General features: G+C 38.9%; 1 protein-coding gene across 13 annotated transcripts in view; it reads left to right on the plus strand.

Moving 5' to 3' along the window:
• The window catches only part of ZDBF2 (zinc finger DBF-type containing 2), a 39,764-nt gene continuing 23,295 nt past the window's right edge, over positions 1–16,469 (plus strand). For 2 of the 13 annotated variants that reach the window (XM_054549687.2, XM_054549683.2), the window contains exons 1-4: positions 1–296; positions 4,891–4,943; positions 5,962–6,038; positions 7,147–7,255. Coding sequence is in view for 11 of the 13 variants with exons in the window: in XM_054549683.2 (XP_054405658.1) it covers positions 7,196–7,255 (60 nt within the window). In the remaining 2 variants the exon portion in view is untranslated. The other 11 variants (XM_024243862.3, XM_063713000.1, XM_054549686.2 and 8 more) reach the window with 9 other exon arrangements.

Here is a 16,469-nt window from a genome sequence, read left to right on the forward strand (position 1 = left end):
ACCTTCCCTGACGTCAAACCTCCATCAGGGTTGCAACGCCACGTTGCCTTGGATGCCTGCGTGAGTGGAGTCGCGACTCCGGACCCGCGTCCTGAGAGACGCGCTCCCGCGCCGCTTCTCCCCTCCGGACCGCAGGGGCCGAAGGCGCCTATTTCAGGCTCCGCGGGCAGCGGGGCCGCGGCGCTCGGACAGTCTGGGATTCGGGCGCCGCCACGGAACCGGAATAAGGGAGAGGGCCCGGCTCGGTCCCCGGTCTCCACCGCGGCCCGGAAGGAATCCGGGCGGCCTCCGCGGAGGTGAGTGCCGCGGCGGGGGCGGGGCGCGGCCGGGGCGACGCCCGCGGGCGGGGCCTGCTCGCTGGGCGCCCGGGGCGCCTTCTTCTTCCCGAGGGACGCCAGGACCGCTCGCTGGGCTCCCGCGGCCGCCTCGCAGGTCCTCGGCTTCCCCCCACTCCGCGTCCCTTTCTGCCTCTGCTGCGTGAGAGGTGTCGGCGGCTCCGGGCCGGGATCGAGGTGGCGGGGCGAGGGAAGGAGGTGGGGCGCAGGCTGCATTGCGCTTCTGTCCGGGGCCCTGGGTCAGAGGGGCCGGCGGACGAGGCCTCGGGCCCGGGCTCGGGGAGGGGGCGGTCTGCGGGGTCGGATTGAGGGCCGGGAACCCGCGGAGTCTTGCCCCTGGGCACCTGTGGGGCCGAGACCCCGAGCCACCTGTCCACACACCCCCTTCCCCCAGTGCCCTGCGTTGGGTCCATCTGGCCCCAGACCTAGGCCTTTCCCAGCCTCGGGCGATTATAGTTTATTTGAAAACGTTTGGTTTTTGTGTTAATGAGCCTTTTACTACCGCCGTGCAACAGTTGTGTAAATGTGGTCATGTTACGCCATCGTTTTTACTTGCTCCTAAGAAGGGCCTTACCAGCTCCTGCGATTATCTCACGCGATGATTCTTGGTAGCTCGTGAAAAAAATGCATAACAAGATACTGGTTCTCAAGGGACCAAAACCCCACCCCCACCTAAAGGAAATAGCTTGTTTTTGTTTTTCTTTTTTACGGCAATATGCTACGTGTGGGGAGGGGGAGGGACGACGGAGGCAGCCTGTAGCGATCTCATCCTCGAGAGAATCTGCTAACAATTTGGGGGGTATCTTTCCTTTCTCTTTAATTAATACACAAACATATATACGTGTGTTACATAAGGGGTGTTTATTTGCTTTTTTCACTTAATACATGGAAGACCTTTTCTCTATCGTTTGAACCCAAAGCGTAGAAGGCAAGAAAGCAACTCGTTAGAGAGTTGATAAAGTATCACTGCAGTGGCCAGTGATTTGGATAGAAATAAGCTGAATTCAGAGTAAGAACTGGTTTCTATAAAATATTGTTTACTCTGCATAATAATTGGAGGCAGTGTTTTTTCAAACAGTTTTTTCAGCCGGTTCGTGAATGGTGAAATTAATTTAGTGAGTCATGACTAGCATTTAAAAAAAAATGAGATCGCATAAAAAAATCAATGCATTACATGTAATGAGAGTATTGTTTTGTGAAAAATATTTTAACTGTGCGCGTGTGCATTGTGAAATTTAGTGGGTCGTGACTAGCATTAAAAAAAGTAAGATCGCATAGAAAATATCAGACTGCATTACGTGTAATGAGAGTATTGTTTTGTGAAAAATCTTTTAACTGTGCGTGTGTGCCTGTGCGTGTGTGTTCGGTTGTAATTAAAAATGCATTGGTTCCTGTGTGTCATGTTAAATAATCTTGGGAGTCGCTAATCCAAGGTACTGTCAGCACTCAAATGAGCAAGATGCAATTAAACTAGACATTAGTTTTATTTTTTCTTTGGAATAGTGGTGATGTTGATTGCAGCAAATAAGAGTCCTAATAATTTGTTTTCACCTAATATTAAAACAAGTTGTATTCCTAAAAATACAGAGAGGAAGTGTCTAAGTCGTTAAGAGGTTAAAGCATAAACTACTCAAATTGACCAGTGATCACATCTCAGTTACGCTGGTTATTGGTGTGAGACCTCCAACAAGATACCTTTTTTCTCTCAACCTCAGTTCCCTGATTTGTTAAATGGGAATTAATCATGGCAGCTACCTTATAAAGCTGTTTGTTATTTAGATGAGATAATGCACAGGAAGCTGTTGACAGAGCGCCTGCCTCAGATTAAGTACTAAGTATTAGCTATTATTATTTTATTAAGACTGAATAGAGGTGTCTAGGATAATGCTTGTCACCAGAGGAAAGCCAGCATAGCGTGGATAATCCAAAAAAGGGGAAAATTGAAAATTGGTAGTGTTGTGTGGAGGAACTGACATGAATTAGTGTGGTCGTTTTATGCATTCCGCCATTGTTTTGTCATTGCTCCTCAATTGTTTCCCTACTGCTGGATGGAAAATTTAGATTGTCTTATTCAGAAAACCAAATGCCTTTCTATTGTCTTTCCTTATTATTATTATTATTTTTAATTAAGTTGATGTCTCTTTTGTCAGGCAGTTGAAAAATATGTTTTATGAGGATTGTGGGTTTTGTTAGTTCTTACCACATCGCCACACTCAGTTTGAAAAATACACACACGACAACTCCAAACTCATTTCAGAAATATTTTTATCCATGTTTACCTCTGCAGCTGGTGCACATCTCAGGTGTGCAAGAAATATTTCTTAAAAAAAACAAAACAAAACCAAAATGCTGTTTTATTTTTATTTTAAGACATTTCTGCCTAAGTCATCTGGGTAGCTCAGAAATCTCTGTTCACTGCCCGGGATAGGTTTATGCAATTTTAAATGTTACATAAATGAATGAAATAAGAAGGTGAATATAGTCATTTTTTAAAAATAGCATTATTATTTTTATGAAAAATAAATAGAATGCTTTGGATTCATAAAAAGGCTATATTTGCAAAGTACTTAACTGGGTATGACAACTGTGAAAGATGGGGGAAAAATGTTTAACATTGATCATAATTCTGCTCTCAGATTTGAAACTGCCTTCAGATTTTTGTTCTGCTTTAGAGGAACAAAAATGGAAACTCGGGTGAATTATGATGTTGTTTATGAAAAGACATGTCTCGAAACTCTAGCTAATCTGTCCAAAAAAAAAAAAAAGCAACAACCCCCATACTAAAAATACCAATGAAACAAAAAAGCCCAATTTGATCTTAAACATATATACATTTAGAAGTTTTAAGTTAAATGTTAAGGTTATGTGTGCATTTAAAAAATTATCTTACTGATTGAATTTAAGAAATTAACCCACCAACTACTGGTTCTTGTCTTGACAGGGCTTTTATCTACACTGACAAAATGAAATACTATGCAATCATTAAACATTCTATTTTATTTTACTTTATTTTCTTCTATTTTATGATAGCATTTTATAATGGTATATAAAGGTGCTCATTATATGTGGTTCAGTGAGAGAGGGTGGCTATAGAATAGAATGTACTGTACCTTCCCATTTTTGTAAAAATATGTTTAGAACAAAGACGAATACGATACATGTTAATGGTGGGTAGATTATGGCTGATTTTTATGCTCCTTATTTTTATAATTGTACTATTATAAATGCTTTACTTTTGTAATAAAAATAAAAGTCATTTTTTAAAGAAAAATTAAATGTGTATTTTCTTATTTTGTAAGCATACATGACTATGCTTTAAGGGATACTGACTCTTAACTTGGAGATTTCGGGAATTAACTAATTTTCCAGTATTTTAGGAAATGGTGCTGAGTAGTTAATAGTTATATCTCTTACCCTTTGACAAGCTCCTTTGAGTAGGAGAGAATCATTTTTCCAGAATTTTCTTAAAGCACTCTCAAGAATATCCCTTTCCAAAAAAGCTTCCACGGTGCCTAAAGATACGGTCTAAATTCTTTAGTCTGCTTTTGAATACTACCATGTCAAAATCCAATCTACTTGCCCTGGTTTATTGCCCCTTAAATTCTCAAATGAAACCTTAGATTCAGCTGAATTTGTTAATTTACTATCTCCAAATGTACTTTGTATTTTCTTGCTTTCGTACCTTTGCTTGTTATATCATTTCCCAACCTTTGAGTGAGTAAATCCTATGCATTTTCCAGTATCTGGTTAAAAAACCATATCTACAGTGGCATCCCTCGCTACTCTAGCTAAAACTGAACTTTGCGTTGAACTCATTAGCATTTTTTATTTTTGCTGAGGCATTTCTTAGGCAGCACCTCATTCTTTGGCTTTAATTTCCCAATTTCATTTTAAATTTTTTGAGGGCAAGAAAACTTGTCTCATATTTGTCTCTATCCCTTAAAGTTTCTGGCATGGAACTCAGCGCTGAGTGGGTGCTTAATAGTTATTCTTTGATTGTACTGTGGTGTCACTGGCTCTCTTGAGCCTATGTGTTGGAATTTTTTCTTAACCAGTGATCCTGAATAAGGAGCAGCACTTTGCCTACAACAATGCGGAGGAATAAAAAACATGCTTCTGCTTAATAGTGTATTGATATTGATAGGTGATAAAAGAATTGACAGTATTTTTCATGAAAGCTAACGTGGTACCTGAGCCTCGGGAAGTTTCTCATGAAGCTAATTTTGGGTTTGACAGCATTTTTGTTCTCAACTTTACCAGAGGCACAACTGAGCCTTATAGTCTTTTACAACTACTGTTCCAGGAACCCAGAGACCTGCAGTGTTTGATGGTGGGTTAGATGGGCCGTCAGAGTCACTGCGCCAGAACTTTAGGAGGTCATGTGTGAGATGCAGTGAATCATAGTATGTAAAGTGCTTTGTGTTCCAAAGTTAATATTTTTTCTTATATTATTGGAAACATGTCACTGTTCAAAATATATCTGGATGTATTTATTTGGTCGATGGTAGACACTTATGGGACCTCTTTTAAAAAATGATTTTATTTTAATTTACAGATACTTGCCAGAACTAATACAACTGATGAAATACCTGACCTTTTCTGCTCCAGGTAAATAATTTGTTACTTTATAAAAATATCAGGTTCTAGAAGAACTCAGAGTTTGTATAAAAAGACCTATTTAGGCATGCGAAGTAATATAAATCCAGACCCTAAAGAAATGATCCCTTTAATAAATAAGTTTTATTAGTTTATAAAAAATGATGACTTACGTTATTGAGTCAACTTACAGCAGAATCACCTTGAGCATTTTATTTTATTCTATTTTATTTTTTCGAGACAAAGCCTCGCTCTGTCGAGGCTGGAGTGCAGTGGTGTGACCTCGGCATGCTGCAGCCTCCACCTCCTGGGTTCAAACGATTCTTTCCTCAGCCTCCCGAGTAGCTGGGACTATAGGCGTCTGCCACCACACCCAGCTAGTTTTTGTATTTTTAGTAGTGACAGGGTTTTGCCATGTTGGCCAGGCTGTTCTCGAACTCCTAACCTCAGGTGATCCACCTGCCTCGGCCTCCCAAAGTGCTGGGATTACAGGCATGAGCCACCATGCCCGGCTGCCTTGAGTATTTTAAATATGCTTCATAATGTATGTCCTGGGTTCCCTTGACCACTGGGATTTTGATTTGGTAAGTTTCTGATGGGGTCCTGGCATGTTAATTTTTAAAAATGCCAACACATGCTTCTCGTTTATTGTAACTCACTGTCACTATGGCACTAGAGATGACGGAAGTGGCAGGTGATAATGCCACGGGAGTTAAAGGCCATAGGGTTAAAGACCAAAAATATTTAAGTATTTACATTTTGTGTGTATGTGAGATTAATGGTTTACTTTTGTCCTTTATTCAATGAATGTTTTAATTATATTTTCAATCCCCCAAAAGTTTATTTTAGGATTTTTCAAAGTTTACATTTAAGCTCTAGGTTCTCTCAGCTTGAAATTTGCCTTATGTGTAAGTACAATTTAAAATAAAAGTTTGTTCTGTTTTATTGCTGTAGGTTAATAAGTGAAGTAAATTAGTGGAAAAGAGACCAAATTTTAAGTAAGTAATGTCTTACATGTTTTTTGTGTCAGAGGCTGGTTTAATTGATTAATTTTCCTCATAAATGTGAGAAGTCAGAAAATCAATTTCTCATAATAAGAAGTAATAGGTAAGTAAATATTACGCTAGCATTTTGACTTAATGAAGCTTTTTTCCCCCTCATCTTATGGTTTTAAGGCTGTGATTTCATTTTTCAGTTATTGATTTTAATGATTAAATTTTTTCCATTGCAGAAATACCCATAACATGTTATAGAATGATTGTTATATATTTTCCAACAGATAAGAATGCTTAAATTAATTGAAATACAAAATTATTTGCAATTCTATTTTCAGCTTAACAAAGCAGCAAATAAACTGCATTAAATTTTTTACTTAAAATAATCATAAATTATATGTACATTGTGTCAGTTAATACATTGGTTGGGCATGAAAATTACTGGGGGAATTTTAAAAATTCTTAATCCTAGGCTCACCCTAGCTCTACTAAAATTTTGGGTATTCAGCCTGGTTTGGGAACCATGCAGTATGTAATGTTGAAGGATTATACTTTTCGGTGAGTGGAAACTGGAAAACTATTTATTTGTAGAGAAATCTAAACACTAGTAGGAAAAAAATCCCTCCTATTTATCTGGCTTACATAATTGTCAGAAGAAAAGTGTTTTGTGTTTCAGAGGCTAAATTAGTTATTCTGATTTTTAGCAACTGTGTTGGATAAATTATTTAAAAATCTGCCTCTCTATGAGCTGAGCAGAAAATGCCATGTGGTGTCTTTACACTCATGATAACAGAGAATGAGACATTGTCAAATAATCTGGGGTTTGATATGGAAACATGATGGGGAAATTAATGAGCTCCATTAGAGTATAGTAAATATACCATAACAATATCTTAGAAGTAATTGATCTTTGCAAATTGAATATTATATTCTTTGTTACTAAATCAATATCTAATATCTCTAATAAGTTATTAGAAAAACTAAATATTTAGTCATCTAGTCTTCAAATATTGGCAACAAACTGCTCTTTCATAAGATACATAGTTCTTGTCTCTGCTCCAGGTTCACTTATTTATTCAGTGGCTCATGGCGGCCTTGTGTATTTTCCTAATTATTAGAAGTAGAAGTGAATTTCTGTTTTCTGCTAATTATCGTAGCCATTTTCCTCATAAGAGTAAGGAATTATCATGATTTTTACCATTTTTCTTTTTGTTTTTCAGCTTGAGTATTCAAAGACGGTAGCCATCTGACTTCAGTTATTTATTCAAGATGCAGAAAAGACAAGGATATTGCAGTTATTGCCGTGTGCAGTATAATAACCTGGAACAGGTGAGCGGTTTCTATTAATATGATAATATCTCAAAGGACCTAGTTGTGACTTTCTCTTACATTTTATTAAATTCATTTATTTATTCATTGAACAGATCACATTGGGAATCTATTAGTTGGCAGACACTGTTTAAGGTTCTAGGGATATGACCATGAACAAAAACCAAGCCTCTTTTTTCACGAAGCTTATATTCTAGTATAGTAAGACAGAAGATAAATAATATATAAATTTAGTACATAATGCGTGAGATTGTGATAAATGTTATGAGGGAAACAAACTAGGGAAGGGGTAGGGTGGCCAGGTAAGGCCTTTTTAAGGAAGTGACATTGAGTTGAGATTTGGAGTTTGGGTCTCAGGTTTGCATTTATCTGGGGAAAGATTTTCTAGGTAGAGGGAAGAGACAGAGACCCTGAGGGTACAGAGTGGTTGGCACACTATCGAAGAGCCAGGAGGCCGGTGGCTGCATGGATTTGGGGAGGTGGGTAAGAAGTAACAGGCAAAGAATTCAGACAAATCAATTCTGTATTTTAGATTCAGTGGGTATATGGGCTTGTTTGTTACATGGGTATATTGCATACCTGGTGGGGATTGGGCTTCTAGTATACTCATTACCCAGATCGGAGAAGTCGATTCTTTAAGACATTGTAGGCTAAGGTAAGGACTTTGAATTTTATTTCAAGTGAGATGGGAGAGCATCTCAAAATTTGAGCATAGGAGTTAAATAATCTACTTTGTGTTTTAAAAGGTTCATTCTGGCTGCTGAGGGAAAAATAGTTGGTATAGAGATTTAAAAATTTTGTTATTGTGATATAACTCATACACCATAAACTTGACCCTTTAAGGTGTATAATTCAGTGATGTTTTATTATGTTCAAAAAGTGGTACAACCATTGTCTAACTCCAGAACATTTTAATCACCCTAAAAGGAAACCCTGTACGCACTGAGCAGAAACTCCCTCCTCCCTTCTGTCACCAGCCCCTGGCAGCCACTAGTGTATTTCCTGTCTGTATAGGTTTGCTTATTCTGGATATTGCGTGTAAATGGAATCAAACGTTGTGTGGCCTTTTATGTCTGGCTTCTTTAATGTAGCGTAATATTTTCACCGTTCATCCAGGCTGTAAAATGCATCACGACCTCCTTCCTTTTTATGGCTGACAATGTTCCATTACATGGATATATCACATTTTGTTTATTCATTGAGCAATTTATGGATATTTGGGTTGTTTTTACTTTTTGGCTGTCATGAATAGTGCTGCTATGGATATATGTGTACAAGTTTTTGTGTGGACATATGCTTTCACTTTTCTTAGGTTTACATGTAGAGTGGAATTGTTGGGTCATGTGGTAATTGTGTTTAACTTTTTTGAGAGGGTGCCTCACCGTTTGTCAGAGTGGCTGTACCTTACCACCAGCAACATATGAGGGTTCCAGTTTCTCCACATTCTTGTCAGCACTTGTTGTTGTCTGTTTTGTTTTTTTTTTTGTTGTTGTTGTTATAGCCATCTTTGTGGATGTGAGATGGTGTCTCATTTTGGCTTTGATTTGCATTTCCCTAATGACATATAGTGTCTTTTCGTTGGCCATTTGTATATCTTGTTTAGAGGAATGCCTCTTCATATCCTTTTCCTATTTTTAATTGTGTTGTCTTTTTATTGTTGAGTTGTAGAAGTCTTTATATATTTTGGATACTTGACCTTTATCAGACATATGATTTACAAATACTTTCTCCATTCTCTGGGTTGTCTTATTACTTACTCTTTTTTTTTGAGACAGGGTCTTGCATTGTTGCCCAGGCTGGAGGGCAGTATTGCGATCATGGCACACCGTAGCCTCTGCCTCCTGGGCTCAAGCAGTTCTCTTGCCTCAGCCTCCCAAGTAGCTGGGACTACTGGTGTGCACCACCGTACCCAGCTAATATTTTATTTTTTGTAGAGATGGGGTCTCACTGTGTTTCCCAGGCTGGTCTCAAACTCCTGGGCCCAAGTGATTCTCCTGCTTTGGCCTCTGAAAGTTTTGGGATTACAGGTGTGAGCCACCGCACCTGGCCTTCTTTTTACTTTCTTGATCCTATGTTTTGATGCACAAAAGTTTTAAATTTTGAATTTTGCTATGTTTTGCTTATGTTTTTTGGTGTCAGAAGGGTTGCCTAATCTCAGGATGGAAGATTTATGCCTATGTTTTCTTCTAAGAGTTTTATAGTTACTCTTACATTTAGGTCTTTTATCTGTTTTGAGTTCATTTTTGTATAGGGTGTGAGATAGGGCTATACTTTTTTTTTGAGTCTGTAAAATTAAATCTATTTCATAGAAATCATGTTAAAATTCATGCTCATCAGAGCTCTCCCTGTGCTACCCATAGTGGATTTATGTATGTATGTATGTATTTATATTGATTTGTTTACTTTTATTATTTTTACAATAATTATACATGTTTATGGGGTACAGTGTGATATTTTGATACATGTATATAATGTGTAATAATCAAATTGGTAATTAGCATACTCATCACCTCAAACATTTATCATTTCTTTGTGTTGGAAACATTTAAAATCCTCTCTTCAACTGTTTGGAAATTTACAATCAATTATTATTAACTATAGTCATCCTACAGTGTTGTATAGGACTTTAGAACAACTAGAACATATTCCTCCTATCTAGCTTTAATTTTGTATTCATTAATTATCCTCTCCCAATTTCTCTCCCCTGACTTCTTCCCAGCTTCTAGTAATCACCATTCTATTCTCTAGTTTTACGAGCACAACTTTGATGACAAGATTTTCTTCTTTTATGGCTGAATCGTATTCTACTGTGTATATATACCACATTTCCTTTTTTTTTTTTGTGAGATGGAGTCTTACTCTGTTGCCCAGGCTGGAGTGCAGTGGCGTGATCTTGGCTTACTGCAACCTTCGCCTCTTGGGTTCAAGCAATTCTCCTGCCTCAGCTTCCCGAGTAGCTGGGATTACAGGAGTGCACCAACACACCTGGCTGATTTTTGTATTTTTAGTAGAGATGGGGTTTCACCATGTTGGCCAGGCTGGTCTTGAACTCCTGACCTCAGGTGATCCACCTGCCTCAGCCTCCCAAAGTGTTGGGATTACAGGCGTGAGCCACTGCGCCTGGCCCCTTTTTTCTTTTGTCTGTTGATGGACACTTAGATTGATTCTATATCTTAGCTATTGTGAACAGTGCTGTAGTAATAAACATGGGGATGCAGATATCTCTTTGATATACTGATTTCTTTTCGTTTGGATAAATACCTAGTCAGTAGGATTGCTGGACCATATAGTAGTTATATTTTTAGGTTTTTGAGAACATTTATACTCTTTTCCATAATGACTATAATAATTTGTATTCCCACCAACAGTGTGTAAGAATTCCCTTCTCTGCATCCTTGCCAGTGTGTTATTTTTTGTCTTTTCGATAATAGGTATTCTAATTGAAGTGAGATGATATCTCATTATGGTTTTGATTTACACTTCCTTGATAATTAGTGATGTTGAACATTTTTTAATATACTTGGCCATTTATGTGACTTTTTGAGAGATGTCTTTTCAGCTTATTTGCCCATTTTTAAGTTGGATTATTTCCTTTTGTTGTCATTGAGTTGTTTGAGTATTCCATATTCCAGGTATTAATCATTTTTTGGATGAATGATTTGCAAATATTTTCTCCCATTCTTCAGGTTGTCTCTTCACTCTGTTGATTGTCCTTTGCTGTGTAAAAGCTTCAGTTTGATATTATCCAGTTTGTCTATTTTTGCTTTGTTCCCTGTCCTTTCGAGGTCTTTTCCGTAAAATCTTTGCCCAGACCACTGTCCCAAAGCCTTTCCCCTGTGTTTTCGTCTAGTAGTGTCATAGTTTTGGGGCTTACATATATGTCTTTAATACATTTTGAGTTGATTTTTGTGTATGGTCAGAGATAGGGATCTAGTTTCACTTTTCTGCATATAGATATCCAGTTTTCTCAGCTTCATTTATTAAAGAAGCTGTTCTTTCCCCCAGCTTATGGTATTGGTGCCTTTGTCAAAAATCAATTGGCTGCAAATACATAGATTTATTTCTGGGTTTTCTGTTTTGTTTCATATCTGTACATTTTCAGAAGTTCCTCTTGTTACTGCTTTCTAGTTTATGCTATTGTGGTCAGAAAAGTTACTTGATATAGTTTCAATTCTTTTGTATTTGGAGACCTCTTTGTGGCCTAATATGTGGCCTATCCTGGAAAATGTTGCATGTGCTGATGAAGCAAAGGTGTATTCTGTAGCTGTTGGATGAAATCTTCTGTAAATATCGGGTAGGCCCATTTGGTCTAAAATGCAGTTTAAATCAAGTGTTTCTTTGCTGATTTTCTATCTAGATGATCTGTCCAATTCTGAGAGTGTGATAATCAAGTCCTCAGCCAGTCTAATAGTATTTGCTTTATTTATCTAGGTGCTCTGGTGTTGAGTACATATATATTTATAGTTGTTTTATCTTCTTGCTGAGTTGATCCCTTTATCATTATATGATGGCCCTCTTTGTCTCTTTTTACCGTTTTTGACTTAAAGTCTGTTTTATCTATCATAAATGTAGCTACTCCTCCTCACTTTTGGTTTCCAATGCATGGAATATCTTTTTCCATCCCTTTGCTTTCAGTCTATATGTGTCTTTAAAAAAAATAAAATAAAAGAGATGGAGTCTTACCATGTTGTCCTTGCTGGCCTTGAATTCAGTGCTCGAGATATCCTTCTGCCTCAGTCTTGTTAGTAGCAGGGACTACAGGTGCATGCCATTGTTCCCAGCCATCTATATGTGTCTTTACACGTGAAGTTAGTTTCTTGTAGGCAGTATATTGTTAAGTCATGATTTTTAAAATCGATTCAGCCCAACTGTATCTTTTAAGTGGGGAATTTAAAATGATTATTGGTATGTGAGGAATTGCTTCTGTTATTTTGTTAATTGCTTTCCGGTTGTTTTGTGTGTGCTTTATTCTTTTCTTTCTGTCTTATCATTGCAGTTTGGTGGTTTTCTTTAGTAAGTAGGTAGTAGATCCCTCTTGGTGTTAGGTCTGACATGGCCTATAAGCAGCTTTAGTAGCACTGTGTTCCAGTTGCAGGTGCTTGGAGTGGCTGTGGGACCAGGGTCCTAGGCTCATAGGCTTATGAACCTATTGTTGCACTTGGATCTTGGGGTACAGATTTGCTCTTTGGTGGGGTTGGATGTCTTTTCTCTTTCTCCTTTGCATGTCTGTTCTACCAGTGAGTTTTTATACTTTTGGATGTTTTCATGAAAGTAACTATTGTCTTTTTTGCTTGCCAGATGTAGGACTCCTTTGAGCATTTCTTGTAAGGCTGGCCTAGCGGTGATTAATTGCTTCAGTTTTTGTTTCTCTGGGAAAGACTTGATTTCTCTCTCATGTCTGAAGGATAGCTTTGCTGGGTATAGTATTGTTTGGCTGTTGGAGTAGTTTTAGCACTTTCGATATATCATCCCATTCTTTGCTGGCCTGTAAAGTTTCTGCAGAGAAATCTGCTGTTAGTCTAATGATGATTCCCTTATATGTGACTTGATGCTTTTGCTGTTTTTCAGATTCCATCTTTGGTCTTTGAGCTTTGACAGTTTATAATGTGCCTCAAGGAGGACCTTTTTGGGTTGAATGTATTTGGGATTCTTTGAGCTTCTCATATCTGGATGTCCATAGACTTGGGAAATTTTTGGCTATTATTTCATTAAATAGGTTTTCTATGCCTTTCTTCTTGTCTTCCCCGTCTGGATTCTTATAACACAAATATTTGTTCACTCAGTGGTGTCCCATAAGTCTTGTAGGTTTTTTTCACCTCTTTTTCATTATTTCTTTGTTTCCCTCTGACTGGGTAATTTCAAATGACTGATCTAAAAATTCAGAGATTTCTTTCTTCAGTTTTATCAAATCTGCTATTGAATCTCTCTATTGTATTTTTTATTTTGTTCGTTGAATTCTTTAGCTGTGGGATTTCTGTTTGGTTCTTTTTTATGATTTTTATCTGTGTTGAATTTTTGTTCGTATTGTGAATGGTTTTTCTGATTTTGTTGAACTGTCTATGTATATTTTCTTGTCTCTCATTGAGTTTCCTTAAGATCCTTATTTTGAATTCTTTTTCAGAAATTAGTTTATTTTCATTGGGTTATTTTTATGAGGAAGTTATGTTCCTTTGGTGATGTTATATTTATTTGCTTTTTTATGTTTCTTATGTCCCTGCATTGATGTCTCTGCATCTGATGGAACAGTTACTTCTTCCATACTTTCTGGGGTGGCTTTCATATTGAATAACTTTTACCTGCAGTTGGGCTTTAATGTTCTAGTTGGGAGAGTGTGGTTACTCTGTTGCCAGATAGATGCAGTGGTATATAGTCTTCATTCAGTTTCTTCAGCTGTGTTCATCATCAGCAATAACTGTGGGCACTTCAGTGGCCTACACTGTAGAAGTTTGTGGCAGTGGCAGCAGCATAGGCTGTGAATGTCCTTGATGTCAAGGGCTTCTGGGATCCATCTGTTCTTGTTTTCATTACAATGGGGAGACTTAACTGAGTAGATCCCTCTTGGTGTTAGGTCTGACGCGGCCTATAAGCAAGTAGCTTTAGTAGCACTGTGTTCCAGTTGCAGGTGCTTGGAGTGGTTGTGGGACCAGGGTCCTAGGCTCATAGGCTTATGAACCTATTGTTGCACTTGGATCTTGGGGTACAGATTTGCTCTTTGGTGGGGTTGGATATAGGTTGCCCACAGAGCCAGGACCTGTAACTTTTAGGCACCCCCTAGTAACTGGGGCCCAGGGAGTCAGGTCGTAGCTGAGATTCTACCCCTGAAGGGCAGGGCACAGCACTGACCTGACTCGAGGGAAAAATAGTTGCTCTGGAGGTTTGATCCTGGGGAGCAGGGTGTGGCTGCAGTTCAGAGCTCAGTGGCAACTTAGGTCTCAGGGGATGAGGCATTGTGTAGTAGTGACTCTAGACACTGAGATGGTGGGACTCAGCAGCAGCATATACACAGCTGTTGTTTGGACCCAGGGTAGGGCAGGGAACAGTACAACAATGACTCCATTCCCCAGGTAAACGAATGTCTCAGCAGCTCAGACTCTAGGGGTCTAGTCTGGTCTAGGAAAGCAGAGTACTAGAGTTGTTTGGCTAGTAGAATGAGGTGTCTAAGCTTAGCTACTGCTCTGTTTCCCTGGGACATGAGGTACTCAGCCCTGGGGTGCACAGCTGCTCAGCTTGGCCAGGACACTATTTCCCCAGGGGGCAATGTGCTGCTTCAGCTCAGGTTTGGGCGCGGTTGGGGGACAGTGGCGTGACTGTTCTTGGCGGCCATTTCTCTGGGATGCAAGGTGACACTTCAGCTTAGGTATTGGGGTGTGTGACTACTCTGAATATGTAAGGCAGTTTCCTGCAATTCAGGATGCTACTTCAACCTAGGCACTGGGGACGCATGACTTCTCTGAGCTGCCGAGGTACTATTTTTCTGGGAGGCAGGGTACCACTTCAGCTCCAGCCTGATGGGGTGAGAGGAGAGGTGGGTGAAGTGGCTTCACTTCTTCTTGGTTCTATGAGGAAGGGTTTAACCACTGTTTGTAGCTTGGCCTGGGGATGTGAGGCCACCAGGCTGGGATGATTCAGCAGTGGCTTAGCCTTAGGATAAAAGGGAGCCATGGCTACTTGCCCCTGGAGCAAAACATGTTTCAGCCGTAGTTCCACTTGCAAGATGGTGTAGCCACATGGGCCACAGGGGCCAGGGCACAGTATTGGCTTCTTCTCTCAGGGGAACACAGTGGTGTAGACCCCAGACGCTCCCTCAGCTGGTCTTTGTCCCTGTGGGGACTGCAGGGGTGAGGTCTGTAGGTGTCCAAGGTGTTAATGGGGGTTGGTTGTTGGGATCTTCTTGCTTGCCTCCTTGCTATAGGGAGAAGTTCTTCCTGGTTCCCAGCTGATCCCGGTTGGGAATGGGGTGGTGGAGGCCTGGCATTCCCTTCTGCTCTCTGTTGCCATTCTGAGTTCTGTGCTCACCCTGGTTTCTGTTTCTCGTCTGATGCACTCCATTGCCCTTCTTAGTTGTTTTTGTTAAAATATAGTTGTTTGTTCATTATGCTGGCCATCTTTTTCCAAGTTTATTCTTTTGCATGTGATATACAGTAGTATCAGCACCATTTGTTGAAGACTATCTGCATTCAATTGCCTTGACATCCTTGTTGAAAATCAGTTGACCATACATATAAGGTTTGCTTCTAGACTTTCAATTTCATTTTATTTATCTATATATATGCTCTGATGCCAGCACCACGTAGTCTTGACTACTGTAGCTTTGTAGCAAAATTTGGAATCAGGACATTTGAGTCCTCCAACTCTGTTTCTCTTTTTCAAGATTGTTTTGGCTATTCTTTGTTCCTTGTATTTCCATGTGAATTTAAAGATCACTTTGTTAGTTTCTGCAGAAAAGCAGCTGGAATTCTGATAGGGATTGTGTTGAATCTGTAGATACATTCATGGGGAATGTACATCTTAATATTAAGTCTTCCAATCCATGAATAGAGGTATGTATTTCCATTTACGTAGAGCTGTAAAATCTTTCAGTGGTGTTTTGTAATTTTCAATGTACAAGTTTTACACTTCTTACGCTAAATTTATTCCTAAGCATTTTATTCTTTTTGATGCTATTGTAAATGGAATTGTTTTCTTAAGTTCATTTTGTATTGTTTATTGTGAGTGTATGGAGAGCTTCAATAGATTTTTAAATATTGATCTTGTATCATACAACCTTGCTGACCTTGTTTATTAGTGCTAATAATTTTTTTTATAGATTCCTTAGGATTTTCTATGTACTAGATTATGTGCTCTCCAAATAGTTTTACTACTTTTTTCCCCAATCTGGATGCCATTATTTCTTTTTCTTGCCTAATTGCTCTTGCTAGAATTTCTAGTATGATGAGTGTTAAATTAAAGTAGTGAGAATGGATATCCTTGTTTTGTTTTGTATCTTGGGAGAAAACTTTCAGTCTTTCATCATTAAGTTTGATCTTAGTTGTGGGTTTTAGCCTAATTTGCTAAGTGTTTAATCATGAAAGGGTATAGGCTTTTGTCAAATGCTTTTCTGCAACTATTAGATGTATGTGTTTTTTTCCTTTAGTCTATTAATATAATATATTACAATATTCGTCAGCTCAGGCTGCCATAATAAAATAACATAGACTAGGTAGCTTAAATCAGC

This window comes from Pongo abelii, chromosome 11, assembly GCF_028885655.2.
Source record: "Pongo abelii isolate AG06213 chromosome 11, NHGRI_mPonAbe1-v2.0_pri, whole genome shotgun sequence".
Taxonomy (NCBI): Eukaryota; Metazoa; Chordata; class Mammalia; order Primates; family Hominidae; genus Pongo; species Pongo abelii.